Source organism: Pelobates fuscus, chromosome 7 (assembly GCF_036172605.1).
Source record: "Pelobates fuscus isolate aPelFus1 chromosome 7, aPelFus1.pri, whole genome shotgun sequence".
NCBI classification, from domain to species: Eukaryota; Metazoa; Chordata; class Amphibia; order Anura; family Pelobatidae; genus Pelobates; species Pelobates fuscus.
This window is the reverse complement of record NC_086323.1, coordinates 15,705,898-15,721,849: the sequence shown is the minus strand read 5'-3', so window position 1 is coordinate 15,721,849 and position 15,952 is coordinate 15,705,898. Positions and strand designations below refer to the sequence as shown.

Genomic DNA, 15,952 nt, shown 5'->3' with positions numbered 1-15,952 from the left:
GGGGACCGTAGAACCCAAGCTCTGCCTTCAGGCATATCTGGAGCATGCTGCATTACTTACATGTGTTTTACCACTTCCTGTCTGGCCGTAAGCAAAACAAGTTGCTTTTCCACCTTCGAATATTGACTGAACTAATGGTCGTGCAGTGAACCTGGAATCAGAACAAAGACATTAGGCCTACAGGAGAAGGCTCACTTTGGTGGAGAGGGTAATTGCACTAGCACCCGCCTTGCAAACATTTCTCAATTAACTGTAATACAGTCAGAAAGTCTGGGCTGGGGAGGAAGGCTTGTAGTAGGGTGAAGCTATTTCAAGCCGTAATTTCATATAGCCCAAAGAAAGCCTACAAAGCAAATATTTTCTTTAAGGGTTTATGGTCTAAAACTTTTTATAAAAAGGAATGTTCATTTAATGCTGCAAAAAGGCATCCAAAAAAACCTTACAGACAATGGCTGAATAATGCAGGAAAACCAGTGTGATATTAGAAGGTTATGGTAGATTAGTGGTCCGTTATATATACTCCTTGGGATTACAGTTCTTGAACAGGCAACAAAGAATATTTACATACAAAAATAAAATCAGGAACCAATTTGGTCACAAAAAGCTACAAATATATTTGTAGTGGGGAGTTAACACATTACCTGTACACCATTTCATTTGTAGCCGTCTCATCAAATGAGTAATCAAAACGGAACACTTGGTTCTCCAAATACTTTGTCAGATCTACTTTTAGCTTTGGCTCATGTACCAAAACAATACTTTTGCTCGGAACAGATATTATGTCAAACTCCTTCTTGGCAAGTTCTATAAAAAAAAAAAAAAAAAAAAAAAGAAAAAAAACTTTAATATAGCATATTTAAGAAAAATAAATAAAAAAAAACAATTTAACCAAAATCAATTCCCAGATAATAACCATGTGTTTTACTCAACTGTCTAGCCAAAGCGGTTAAAGTAACAACCCCTGGATGTTGGGCTAAGGTAACATCCCCAGGATGTACTTTAAAACCAGAGTAACCCTTTCATAGTTAAATACTATAGTTATTTCTTGCCCCACCCCCCCACCAAAAAAAATAAATTGTTCAAATGAGGGACATATGCAAAAAATATATATATATTTTTACTAACCAGGCTTATTGAGAGGACGTTTCCGGACACAGACACAAATGCGCTGCTCCTCAGCCTGCAAATAAAGTGTGAAGAAACAGATCAAACAAAGAACCTTCACAATATATAAACCTGTTGAGAACAGCAGGTCTGGTACACAAATCTAAAGATGCAAAACTGCTCTTTGAGTAACATGGAAACTTGGAATCATAAGACAGCACGATGGGGGAGAGTTGTTAAAGTGCTGGGTTCTAGAAAGTGGTGTAAAGATGCAAAAGTGAGGGACTCCATTGAATATTCCTGAACAAATCACCATGGAAACCAGTGGAACCATTGATTTGTCCTTTTAAATGTTAGCACCACTTTTCAGAACTACATTGATAAATCTACCCCATGGCATTTACATTCAAAGAAGAAGGGTTTAATGAATTTATTTCTAATAAAAATGTATATACTACATATTGAGGATATTACTGAAGAATAACTATCACTTACCATATCATTCATGCTAATTCTTTGACAATCCAAAGTGGCTCGAAATTCTTTGATCATTTTTCCAAACTCCCAGTTTGGGACATTTTTGTCATATTCCTGAAGCAGAAAGAAATTCTTATGTTAGGATGTCAAGAGCTTGATACAACTACCACCTTTAGAGAACCTCTGGAACTCTGATGTGTGGGGCCTGGATGGTTTTTAAACTATTAGTGGGGGGGGTGTACGTACTCACATGTGCATATACACATAAACCCACATATCCATGTAGAAATGCACACACGTGCCTACATGCATTTGAGTAATGGAAGCATCTATACACATTCTATTTTATTATGATCATGTGCAGAAAAATTCTTTATGGTGTTAAATGGCATAATGAATATACACACAGACACTCCATTAAAGTGCTGTGTGGGTTCCCCATTGTAGCTCCTTAATGTACCCCTGCTGGTAGTAAACAAGTAATGCGCTCCTAGAAGTTTAATTAGGAAACTTAGCAATTTCTCAGAATTAGAGATTTGCATCAAATTTTTTTATTTATTTTTTAGCACTGGATATTAATTTAATACAAATTCATCCATTTAATATTTTATAATTAATAAAAGCTATGTTTTATTCATATTAGAATTAATTTGCTTACACACATTCTGCATTCTCCTGCACATTTTTTTTCTTCCTCTTGCTGTAAATTTCACACAAAAAAATTACAACTCTGAGAAAGGGGTCTATTTTCTATCAAACCTGTGCCTTATCTGCATTCTTGTCATTTTAACCCCGGTATCATAACTCAACTGTAAAGCATTGCTGAGCAAAAACTACACAGAATTTAGACTCCGCAATGGGAGGTTCTCCCGAAAGCTTGCCATCTCTAAACTCTGTTAGTCTAATAAGAAAAGGTATTGCAACTAATTCCATCTATTTTACATCTGAATCGCTGGACTAATACAGCTATAATCTCTATGCCAACACTATGGAGATTAAAAATAATCCTTCAGGAACCATGACCACTGCAGTGTTTTAAAGTGGTTATGGTTCAAACAGGTACCCTGTAGTATGAAACACATACAAGACATTTAATATTACTACTGGAGGTGTAACGATCTCTAGCAGCTGTCATTAGCCTGTCTGGAATCTGGGCTTACCAGTAAGCTCTGCATATATTATGCAAAACGTGGTCATTTGTTGGCAGAAAGGGCTCAGCTGATTCTCTCAGACAATGAATAAATGGATGTTCTGTGTTGGCTGAAGGCAGCGCAGTCTCAATTGTGTAGTTTGCGCCAGTGAGACCTTAGTACATGGCAAACTGTTGCAAAACATGGTGTAGTGACTATGATGCTTAAATTAACCCTTCACAAATGTATACTTTGTAGAGACCTGCTATTTTAGTACATTATAAAGAATATATTACAAAAAACATTAAATCTATACAGACATTAAAATACATGCACCCCGGGGGGGGGGGGGGGGGGCAGGGCCTGACCGCCATGCAGACAAGTCGCACATGAAGTGAGCTCCTGAAAGGAAAAACTAAACCAACAAAAATAAACACTTTCTACCCAAGAAATCAAGCTCCGACCCAGCTGGAGTCACTATACAAACACGGGAGACACTTCTTACGGCATCTCACCACTAGACCGGCGGTCAAAACCTGGAGCTTCTTTGGGGCCTACTCGCGGGAGAGGATGGGAGATACGGCCGGTATCCCTGCCACCTGCACTGCTGGAGCACAAGGAGGCTGACGGGGCTGGGGGTTATCACGGCACCAGCTACAGCTTCCATTTAAGCTCAAGCGATAAACCCGTGCCCAAACGGGGACGACAGGGCCCAGCCAAGATGGCGGCGCAGATACAGCACAGGAAGAAGCACTCTCCTCCCAAGCCACCCAAACACACAACGGAGTTCTTCAACAGGCTCTGTTCATACCTGTGGGAGAAGCTTAAGGCCAGGAGACAGCCCTTCAGACTTGGGGCAAAAGCGGCAGCGGCATGGATCTGCCCGGCGACCCGCCGCTGCCTACGGTGGAACCCCCCACGCGGCTCCAGCATAGCCACCCGACAGGACAACACACGCGAACTCAACCTAGAGCACAGAGCCCGAAAGAGTACTCGACCTGCCTACCAACAAGCGGTCCCTGCAACAGCCGTCCCGCACAGCGCAACCCGACACGGAGGGACTAGCAGGGCTGGCAGCGATGAAATTTACACTGCGGCAGGGTTGAAGAATGACCGGCATAAAATTAAACCGCAATCAACCGGACCGAGTGGGCAACAGCCTAATCGCAACAGAACAACCATCACCCCACCAAGCAAGCAGGCCACCCCCAAGATATACCCACCGGGTGTTCCGTTGTGTCCAGGCTAAAAGGGGAATCTCTACAGGCGCATAGTGCTGGACTCTAGTCGCTGCCTTACGCACCTCATGGGACAGGACTACCGCTAGCAATACCCTATAACCCAGACACTCGCCATGCGGCAAGCACACAAGTCTGACAAGACACTTGGTAGCTCAACCGCACTGCCCAGATTCTGAGCCAGGCTCCTGCTACTTAATCTCGGTTGATAACTATTAAGATAATATATGATAAACGTTGACCTACAACTTTCCGTACAACTATTGAACGACATGCAGCAGTGTGTCCTTAGAATAGCGTATTTAGTATAAGCCTTCTCTTAACGCTCAGTGACAGCATATGCACCAGAATAGACATGTTGTGCAATACTAATTATTATTTTCTTGTGTTATTGAATATGATGCCAGACAGGCTTTACCTGGGACTCATAAGTTAGTTATGACGACTGAGTTGAACCGCTTATTGCCTCTACAGCTAGGTGTATGTTGCAGGACCAACTTGTTTTAGCAATATAAGTACTATTCTCATGTTTTACGTTTTCTACTATGCACCTGTCAACAAGCTGGGTACAACAGTTCTGCGTGTCTAGCTTTTGCACTCTTTGTGATAGACAGCCCAACAAGAATCTGTTCCTGGAATCCTGAGTTAGTTAAGCATTACTACCTGAATCCTAATTTGTTTTACTCAGAATGCAGCATCTCCCACTTACCTTAAACACCCAGTAGCATTACAGCTCGATGTCTGGAGGGTCCTTAACGCCTATTTACTAGGATTTTTTTAGTCATACTTGTTAGGGCACTAACCATCAGCGTATCCTCCATTATATCCCTAGACATGTTGAACAAGCCTGTTACCTGTATGTTCAGTATTATAATGTTTTTTTTAGAATTTGTGCTGATTCAGCGAATTGTTCAGCTTGTGATTTTAAGCAGCGCACAGACAAGATTGTGCTTCAGCTAAGCATGCGACCCCATAATACTTCAATACTGCCAGCTTGTTTAAGCTAAATGGATAACCTGCCTCTTATCTCTTAGCTGACGTGTTGGTTCGACTCTTGATAAATCTACATTAATATAAAATGTGCAATGTTCTATTATGCCAAACAAATGTCTCTACAATGTGGACCATTTTGCTTGCAATTGCTGTTGTGGTAATGCTTGTTGCTATGTACCTTTCTTGCACGATAAAATAAAGAATGTAAATAAATAAAATACATGCACCCATTTGAAGAATAAGGCTGACAGCATTGCAACAATCTACTGAATATTTTCTGCTCTGTATGAAACAGCCGTACACAACATCTGAGCTGACAGCCTTAAAACAAAACACTCCAGCACAGAATGCAGACCGCAGGAGTGTTTGATGCATGAACATACCTGTGTCCGCTTGGTTCTCATCTCACTGTTCTGGGCTCTTTGCTCTTCCCGCTTGCTTTTCATTTTTTCCATTTCTTTAACAATGTTAGATTTTCTTCTGGCTGCAGAGGGAAGACAAAAAAAAAAAAAAAACACCATAAAACCCAACAGAAAACATCCATGTTTTATGTACAATTGTGCATGAACTGTAAAAACATAGGATAACAATGCTAGAGGTATGTCTGTAGGAAGGCAGTTTTCCTACTGAGAAAATTGGCCACATATGCTCTTTCATCCTGCTGCAACTATACACAGTGGCCGACCAGAAGGAAAATCTGGCATTTTCCACGCCACAGGCCCATTATACTGAGCAACACTAAAACCACTACTAGTTATGTGCAGCTATATCCATTCATTTGTCTTGTGTAACTTCTAAGATCTGCAAACGTACAGTCAACCCACAAATTAGCTTTAAAAAACCCTGATCCACTGAGCTTTTGGATTTGACTAATCATGGGAACCAAACATGTATTTTCAGCTTGTCAACAACACTGGACCACTCAGCCAATTAAGTGCTTACTATAACAAAGGTCACACCTGCCCGTTTTAATTTCATTGTTAGGTATAAACAAACATGTTTACTTGTGCTGTTTGCTTGGCTGGATGCACTAAGCCTGCACTCTGAGTGGGAGACAGGAGTAACGCCACTCGAGGCCATGAGGCACCTTGTGTTCAGTCCGTTCTTAAAAACAATGTGCTATCTTTTAGTATTATCAGCCTTCCTGAGAGACCACACTGTATATATCAACATTATCTATAAAACCACTGCTCAAAGACTTTGTATACCGAAATCAACCTTCCCCACACCAACTAAAACAGAAAAACCAGAGATACACAAAGTGCAGTTTTAATAATTTAGAGCAAGATACATTTTGTACCAGTGGAAGATGTGTGACAAGGTTTTACCTTGACTGTTTTTGATGGTGGAAGTCAATGACTCCTCAGATATTTCAGACATCCGCACCATTGACCGATTTTCTCCAGCACCATTGAGTTTAGTTGATCTGGAGCGAATGGCTGTGGATTGAAGACGGGAATATTTATTGCACCAAATCTTTGTTTGCTGTGACATCACACTGGCAAGTTAACAGATGTGCGTTCGACCCCATCTTGTTTGAACAATCAGATTTTTTTTTTATTTGACACCAACTGTTTGATCCTCAGCCAGCATGTGCCTGAAGAGATTAATCATTACTTGGAACAGGAAACCCATTTCTTTCAAATAATCAAAAATGGTAATATGTAGGAGACTAGTTGACTGAGTTGAAGTAAAACCTTTGTGACGGTAGTAACCATCACCTGGACCTTCAGAGAGACCATGTAGGTTGCCAACTTTTATGTTTTAATCACCCTGTACCCATTATAGGTGCAGGGGGTTTGTATACTGTTAAAGGTTTTGCCTGCTCTCCTGTACTGCTGAGGATTGCTACCAACTAGGTGAATTTGGCTATGGACCCTGTGTAGTGCCCTCTGTGGTTGCCACCTGCTGAATAGCAAGGCTAGTTAATTTGCATCTTCAGGTAGATTTGCAGATTGCTATGTCTGCAGGCAGATGTTTTGTTAATTATGGTCTTTCCCACCCCTTTATAAATAGGTCATTATAAGTTCCTGTATGTTGTCTAATGTGATTTGACTATTTTTATTGATTTGTCACAGCAATCTTGAAGTAATAATCATATGGGCCAGTCCCAAGTAAAAAGTCAGTTCCTTTTGGAACTTGTGTCCTGTGTGGATTTATGGGGGATCTCAGTGACAGTCATTGGACCAGTTTTCTGGTTACAGGATCCCTCAAACCCTGGGATAAAAGCAAGCGAGTTACAACTGCCTAGGAGGAGACCTTTGACTACTGGAAGCTGCACCCAGGACCCTGGTCCAGGGTGGGAAACAAGGCTAGGACCTGAAGTGCTGATGATGTCCTGGCGTGTTTAGCGGAGGTACCCAGTCAGGGTATCAGGTGGTCAGCCACAACCTTTAACACATTTTTAAAGTATGTCACATTCCCCATTTACCTGGCAGTGAACTGATTGGTGCGGCTGGCGCGGGCGCAGAAGGTTCCACATCCATGTCATTTTCACAAGGGAGCGTCTCATGGATGGCGGTCATTCTACTAGTGCGGTTTCGTAATGCTGCAATAAGATCAGCAGGAAGTTACCATGTGAAGTGGAGACTGCCAATAAGATAAAGGTTTAAGGAATCCGAATTAAAAAAGAAGAAGAAAAAAAAAGGAAAGGAAATTCTACTGAATTATTTCTCCATAAAATAAAAATATGTCTAGCTGGTGATATATGTACTTGTTAGGAGCAACAGAATATTGGGTCAGCATTTGTTGAGAACAAGTCTAGATCACTAGTAGTTAATGTAACTTTATAATGTAATCACATTAATGGATCTTTATACACAAGACCCCAATACTTTAGGTACTCTTAATAGAGCTTGGCGAATTCCAGGAGCCAGTGTTCCAAAATGCTCATTATCACAGCTTTAGGATATACGAGAGCACATTTTTATTCTCTGGAAGCACATTGCAGATGATCAGTTTGACCACCACAAGCCAAGGTTACAAAGATCAGCAGGTCATATTGAAGTCGCGTATAAGCACGAATGAACATTTACTTCCTGGGCTATATTCTTTAGAATCTTTAGTTGAAACAAACGGACCTAAACCTAAATCTCCTCTCAGCGTCCCACATCTGTCACGTAATGGACTGTGTTCAGAAACATTCAGCAGGTCACATCAGCCACTAATTTATAGGTTTCACTTCCTTGTGACATGTGATCATGTGCCACAATATAGTGAATTCCTAGTGCAACAGGTTACAAGGACTGTCAATAGTCTTGGAAAGCCAGAAACTAAAGGGACCCTTAGCCCATAACCATCACAGCTTATTACAGGAAATGTGAAGAATGAGGTTTGAACAATATAAAGGACTTCGTCACCAAAAAGCATAGCCTCTATACTGATGCCGACGATCTACACGGAAGTTTAGTTTACCGTGTTCTATAGACACACAACTCTATCCAAATGGTTATGGCAGGGGTAGGTTGTAAGCCCATCAATGGTCTCAATATTTTGAATGTTTGCAAATAGACAAGACTCCTGTATTTATCAAGATTAGTGAAAAGAACCTTTTTACAGAACACATACAAAACCCTCCACCACCCCCACCCACCCAAAAAAGAAGAATTTGTGATTCAGTTAGAATGGAATTTAGAAAGTGCTTTGTGAAAGTAAGTTTGTGAAACCAAGAGATCAAGCAGTTTATCCAGAATCCCACTGTTTACCAGCAGGAATCATAAGGCGGTTGATATCAGAACAGAAAAACAGATTGTGTATCGATGCGAGGTTAGTGATTAAAACAAACCAGTATCTATAATACATGGAACCCAGAAACATCAGTTCAGTCAGTGTAAAGGACAAACTTTGGAGCCAGTCCATATTTAAAGAACTATGTAAAAGTCAGACAGTAATTTTGTTTAAAATGATTTTCATTTTGCAGCCAGTGACATCAAGATGTCTGAACACCTGGTTTGCCATAGAGAACCAAATACTATAAGATTGCATCAATGTGCATCATACACTAGAAGCTATTAACTGCTCACTGCCCTTCAGCTTAGAGCATATTTTGGTAGATTCAAGGTGCATGCTAGTGTGGTTTAGATGGAGGGATTCTGGATAAAGCTTCATAACCATACAGCGCAGTGCGGGAATATCAGCGGACTGTTACCTGATTGCGCTGCACTCTCCACTAGGACAGAATTCAGTGTCGTCACTTGAGGGACAAAAAATTTATTTAAAAAATAAAAATATTTAAAATGAGCAAGATATTTTGCTATAACAATACATGGGTTATTGATCAAACAGTGAATTAAAAAGTCTCCCATTTAATTCCTAATTAGTCATGTTAGATGTATCCCCAAATTCACGGTTTTGTAAATAAACTCCATAAGACTGAGGTTATTTTGCAACAGTTGGAGGAGGCTAGTCACTCCCTGCTCTAAAACATTGATTACGATCCCAACTTTGCCAGTGAAGGAAGTTGCATTCGTTTCTAAACTCAGGAAGGTTTAGAGATGGGCAAGTGACTGGTTTGAGATACACGTCTAGGTAATAGGACTACCATGTGCTGTGAGGTCATCAGGCCAGAATTGCTGTAATGCAAAAGTTGTGCCTGTCCCAACCAAGAGAAAAATCTTCAAGATGTTTATATAAAATACACACAGGTAAGCATTTAAAAGGAGCAATAAAAATCATTTTCTACACATGGAAAGAGTGATATAATGGATTGAATTCACGGTCCCATCTTTAGAAAATCTGCAGTACTAGTATAGATGAGTATATCATCAAAAGTGGTGGAGAGAGAAATCGTTATTTGGGAATGCAAAGCTCTGTACATTTCTACTAAAAAACTCCATGCACAGCAGAAGGGTAGGCAATGTAGCCAGTCAAAGTGGAACATCACTAAAAAGGCAATTAAGAAGCCACGTCATGTTCCTTGTTTCCGGTTCTTGCTATTTAGGTTGGGAACACCCAGGTGTCTTTAAAAAGAACTCTTGTAGAGTTTTACAAGATTGGAAGCTCACGTTACACGCAGACCATGAATCAAAAACACAAAGCTGGTCCTACTTGAAAAGGGAATGAAGAAATTGTGCTATATATAGCGACATATCACCCCTTGCTTAGTGCAGGAGCACGACCACCCCTCTAAGAATGAAGGCAGTTTTGAGAGCCTTATTGTATATGTGGCAGGTATTAATAAATATAACATTTTAAATCACAGGAGGCATGCCTTATACTGCAAAACTCAAATCAAGCCAAGGGAGCTCTAGTGGGCTACAGAAAGTTTTCATTCCTACCCACATTCACTAAAACCAGACCTATCATTTACTTGGTAAACATACATAGTTTATGAAATACTGACCTGGACTGTGTTGGAATTCATTGAAATCCCAACAATTCAAAAGATACTTTTTTTTAAACAAAAAGTGCAGATTTCAATAAAACTGGAGTAGAATACCAGCAGCAGGCAATTATAACCTACAAGCCCTGCAACCCGAAGATCTGTTACTTTTGGGGGTCTTCACAAAAATATGCAAATACCCAGTGACAGCCACTTTAGTTCTAAAATAGGAGGAACAACCAGATTCCCCAAATTTATCTACTGAGCAGTAACCCATTGAGGATTTATAATAAAAAAAAACAAAAAAAAAAAAAACACACCTTTGAGGATCATCTTAAAAGACCACTTCAGCTTAATGAAGTGGTCTGGGTGCCAGGTCCAGCTAGGGTTAACACTTTTTTTTATAAACATAGCAGTTTCAGAGCAGTTTCAACTGCTATGTTTATAAATTGGTTAAGCCTTCCCCCTAATCCTCTAGTGGCGGTCTCATTGACAGCCGCTTGCGTGATTCTCACTGAAAATCACAGTGAGAGCACGCAAGCGTCCATAGGAAAGCATTGTAAATGCTTTCCTATGCGACCGGCTGAATGCGCGCGCAGCTCTTGCCGCGCGTGTGCATTCAGCCGACGGGGCGGAGAGGAGGAGGAGAGCTCCCCACCCAGCGCTGGAAAAAAGTAAGTTTTACCCCTTTTCCCCTTTCCAGAGCCGGGCGGGAGGGGGACCCTGAGGGTGGGGGCACCCTCAGGGCACTCTAGTACCAGGAAAACGAGTATGTTTTCCTGGCACTAGAGTGGTCCTTTAACGAAGCTGAACCGTGAGCAGATCAGCTATAAATCCATTCATGGATAGAAAAGGGAGAAGATTAACAACTAGACAAGGACAATTGCTCCAGATTCTCTTAATAATCTGAGGTTCTGAATAGACCCATGTTCCCATAATGCAGATTTCTTACCTTCTTTAGGAGCAGGTATTTTGGAAATAGTTTTGCGTTTTTGATTCTGGAAGAAAATGAAAAAAGGTTTGTAAAGTTATTCTACACAAAATAACGTGAAGTTTTGAGATCTTCCCAGTTCACGCTATAGAAAAAAGATCCATGGTAACAACCTTTGCAGATTTTCCAAGTTACGGTGCAAGGAACGCCTGTCTCCACACATCTAGTGAGGACAAACCAATCCCAAAACCCTGCTAACTATAAGAGTATTATCCCAAAACATACACTTCCTCTGTAAATATTAAACTTAAACCTCCATAACAGGTTTGTAGAGGAGCCTGACAAGTGTTACGTACAGCTTTGTTTACTCCATTTTGTGAATGAGGACATTACACAGAAGCCCGGACAAAATTTACGGGAGATCAGTCCCTGTAGAGCACAACGAGAGACGGTAATTTCCATATTAAAATGTTGATTTAAAAACCTGTGAGGAACCAATTTCAAAGCTCACATGGGAAGCAGTCACTTTTAAAAGACTGTTTAAAGAGATATTTAAATAAATAATCTGACTGCTGGCAAGAAGATGAAGTGCTACTGTCCAGTTGGACAGTGATGACAATTTATACATTGAGGTAGTGTCCAGTTTCACAGGGAACACTAGCAACCTCTGAGGACTCTCGACACCTATTCAACCTGACCCAGGGACTATCTGGCTTCTCCTATACAAATTAAACGTTACAAATGGATAAAAGGCTACAGTAAACAATCCTATCCTTGCAGAAAGCCCGAGATTCTGTGATAACCGCTCATAATTGTCCTTTTTCTACCCAGTCTACCCCTTTTCCATCCCCCAAGGTGGGTTTTATATGCCTGTGATACATCAAATAAAATCTTCAAGTGCAACTAAACAGGTTTAACGTTCAAGGCCAAGCACCATAAGGACTTTTATTTGTCTTTTAATACTATTCATTGGTTCTAGGCAATTTGTGACCACCTTGTCAATAAAGAGTGTTAGCATGCAGTAACTGCATAGTTAAAGGGAACTTCCATACTATACATACACTATTTGCTCATGTCATCCAAACCCACAAACTCAGCACATTCTCTACATTGCTTGTTCTGCTCCTGCCTGGTGGGACACAGCGCACACATTACCCATGGGTTGGAATGTTGCATGTGGAGATGGCAAGCAGACGCGCAGAGAGGTTTCCTCTGACAACCAAGTACCAATTTCTACTAAAATTGTCACTTTTAAAAAACAAAAGACAAACTGATAAAGTGCTTTAGGGATCTGGAGTGTTTAAGGGAAATTAAATTGAATGCAGAGGAAGCACCTCTAGGCAGCAATGTAAACACTGCAGTTTCTCTTAAAAGGCAGCGCCAACAGTGTTCATCCTCCATCGACAGGATGGAGACAGCAGAACCACTTCATTGAAAGAACACAATACAGTCAGGAACAAAGTCATGAATTCCTGACCCTATAGTTGGGGAAAAAAAAAACCAAAACACACCATTTAGGAGACTTGCCACCTTAGCCCCTCAGAAGGCTTTAGAATATAAAACTTACCCCATTTCGAGTGCTGGCCCTGATCTGCCTCATTGGTGACATCAGAATTTATCATTTTTAGCCAAGCCAAACCTTTCCCGTAAGGAAAGCATTGGATTGGCTGAAATCAGCAAGTAGGCAGGCCAAAAGACTGTTTATTAAATGCATCTGAGAAAAATTCAGCGTCTCCATGCAGAGCATGGAGATGCTGAACGACACTGCAGCAGAAAGCACCTCCAGTGGCCGTCTGAGGAGTGGCCAGGGAAGGTATCCCTACAGGGCAATGTAAACACTGCCTTATATCTGAAAAGAAAGTGTTTTCATGAAGATACCTGAAGGGAATGATTGATTATACTCACCAGGGAAGAGGAAAAAAAACAAACCACCAATAAATAAAAAAGGTAGTTGCTCAGGTGACTAATGTCCCTTTAAGCTGTAGTAATTCTAGTGACCATAGACTCTTTAAAAGGTTTACTGCAGTGATTTGTACATACAGACTCCAGGCACAATGACCACATCAAAGTTTCACTACAAAATGTTGTACATACAGAGTTTAACCCCACTGCTGCTGGAGGTGTAACTTAACCTATGGCAGTTTTCATTGGAGAGTCACTTGCCAGTTTGGAACAATACTTCCTGTGCATATTAGGCGCCTGACACCAGCATGCACAGTATTCTCGCGACAAGCATCCATTGACCGCACAGCATTCCCACTCAGCCTGCCCTTACTGACATGAGTCCCACTACAGTGATGGGAAGGAGGACGACTTCCAAGCAAGTGGGACTGGCTGCAGGGAGAACTTTGCCTCCGTGCTAGAATGGAAGAAAGTTTGAATCTTTTTGGATAAGAGACTTTAGTTTTGTTTAATTAGAACACATTACTTTTTTTTCCTGAACAAACATGCTCTTTTCTACTTTGCTGTAAAATAGCCTGTTTTAGGGTGTAAAATAATCTGATAATCAGTGACCACACAACAGCTACACACTAATTATAGGCTTACAGTTCACGTCCACACACATACCTGTGACATGTTTTTCTGTGGGGGCATGTTTTCCTTTACAGTTTGGGTAGCCCAGACAGCCTCCATCAATTCTGGGTTAACTGCGAAGACATCTGAAAAGGAGATCTGTAAGAGAAAATACAAAGTCAGCTATTTTGCAGTGGTTCGTAAAAGCAATAGATGCAATCTAAAAGTTGTTAAAAAACAAACAGACAAAAAAAACAGTTTGAGATTTACCAGGTTACCATTCTGCACAGTGCCTGGTGCTCAGTGAAAAGCATGTCATCTCTAAAACCATACAGTACAACCAAGAATATCCCATCCTTGCAGAGCTGGTTTGAGGTGCTAAAGGTATGGAGAGTTTGAGAAGTGCTTGTTTAGGTGCTGCTTTGGATCATCCAGAGTTTACAGTGCAAGACCGAGCAATCTCAGTACTTACACTCATCTCAAGATTCCAGGGAGCTAATCTTAGTAAACCTCTAATAGCACCATTAATCTCAGCAGAGAGGAAGAGATGCTTGTGCTTTGCTGCCAGAACAGGACACACACAACCACAAACAGACTGTGTTGGCAGGTATTAAGTTACCTCCAGTTATTTCAGATAGCATTACTTGGATGCCCTGCAGTTACACAGATGTCAAGGGAATGTTTGCAAGAAGAAAACATTTTAAACTGGGTTGCTTACCAAAGGGCAGTTTGAATAGCAACAAAAATATATATATATATATATATATATATATATATATATATATATATATATATATATATATATATATATATATATATATATATAAAAAAAAATAAAGACTAAAGATTCTGATAAAAATGTAAATATATCATTAGATTATAAACTGGTATCAAATTGAGAGGAAAAAAATATAAATTAAAAAAAGATTTAAAGGGACATAGTCCCAAGAACTACAGCTTAATGTAGTTCTGGTGTGCCGGTCCCTACAAGCATTTTAATGTAAACACTGCCTTTTCAGAGAAAATTAACGGCCACTAGAGGCACTTCCTGTGCAGCACTGAAGTCTAGTGTCCCCACATTTTGCATGGAGGTGCTGAACATTCCTTAAGAGCATTGAGTCAATTCAACTCTATGATAAGATGCTGATAGAAGCAGTGTGGCGTTTTGTCTCGCATGCACAATAGCCTAAAATGTTTTCCTATAGAAAAGCATTGCATTGGCCAAGATGGTCAACTTTTATGATCTCGGACAAGGAGGCAGAGCGAGGGTGGATAGCAGACCCTGCACAGCACTGGAATTAAGTTTGCTCTCCCTCAAAGCTAGGACTTGGATGAGCTCTTTTAGATCCATAACTTCATCAGGAGAGGGCAGATGGTAGATCTGCAGATACTGTAGAAAAATGGGAGCTTAGGAATGATTGTATATACAAATCAAGTGATAAGAAATGAGAACGGGAGATGGACAGACTGTTGAAATGCTAATGGAATAGAATAAATTCTAAACCGAGACATTTGTGACAGAAGATTAAATCATTTAATTTTACTTTCGATATTGTGTAAGGTCCCATTGTAATTTAGAGGTCATATTTAGTTATAACTCATATTAGAAATTATAGCAGAATTTGCCAGACAGTCTGAAGAAAGCCCAAAGAAACTCTTTGAACTGACAGAAAACTTATAGACAACTATAAAGAGAAGGTAAATGACGTCAAGATAGCCACTAGGAAAAGTTGGATAGGAATGTTTAGTGGGACGAGATTGCCCTCTATAGACCAAATACTTCAATTGCTATCTGGAAGGTAACCACACCTCCAGTTTTCTATTGGTCTATCACCTAGTGATGAACAGAGAATTTTTCCCTTTAAAAGTTAAGACAGGGTGGGCGGAGCCAAGCTACTGATCGAGACGGACGCATGTCGGATGAGCTCCGACAATTACCGCCGCATTTTAGCAATATCTAACCCCTTACCTCCGCTGGCAAAACGGACCACGGGTGCTAACAGTGATCATGGGCCGCAAGCTGAAGAAGCAAAAGCCCGATAAGCCCAAAGCGGGCATGAATATAGGAGATCTACTCCGGCAGGCCCACGGTTCAGGCAGGCCCAAGATGGCTGCCGAGATGGATGAGTACTCAGACTCCTCAGAGGACTCACTACTGGGGATGGGATCCGCCGTGGCCCCTCTCCCACCGCGGCCCCAGACAGCTCCAAAGACCACTGATTCAGCTCCGGTGACAAATGCCACC

General features: G+C 40.8%; 1 protein-coding gene across 3 annotated transcripts in view; it reads right to left on the bottom strand.

Moving 5' to 3' along the window:
- The window catches only part of KIF2C (kinesin family member 2C), a 42,270-nt gene that overhangs the window by 11,535 nt on the left and 14,783 nt on the right, over positions 1 to 15,952 (bottom strand). The window contains exons 1-11 of one of the 3 annotated variants that reach the window (XM_063427723.1): positions 13,978 to 14,233; positions 13,762 to 13,866; positions 11,215 to 11,260; positions 9,090 to 9,134; positions 7,374 to 7,490; positions 6,271 to 6,381; positions 5,326 to 5,426; positions 1,600 to 1,695; positions 1,126 to 1,180; positions 642 to 804; positions 61 to 151 (exon numbers count right to left, since the gene is read on the bottom strand). In XM_063427723.1, the coding sequence (XP_063283793.1) occupies positions 61 to 151; positions 642 to 804; positions 1,126 to 1,180; positions 1,600 to 1,695; positions 5,326 to 5,426; positions 6,271 to 6,381; positions 7,374 to 7,490; positions 9,090 to 9,134; positions 11,215 to 11,260; positions 13,762 to 13,827 (891 nt within the window). In that variant the 5' untranslated portion in view covers positions 13,828 to 13,866; positions 13,978 to 14,233. Of the gene's footprint in view, positions 1 to 60; positions 152 to 641; positions 805 to 1,125; positions 1,181 to 1,599; positions 1,696 to 5,325; positions 5,427 to 6,270; positions 6,382 to 7,373; positions 7,491 to 9,089; positions 9,135 to 11,214; positions 11,261 to 13,761; positions 13,867 to 13,977; positions 14,234 to 15,952 lie in introns of those variants that run through there. The other 2 variants (XM_063427721.1, XM_063427722.1) reach the window with 2 other exon arrangements.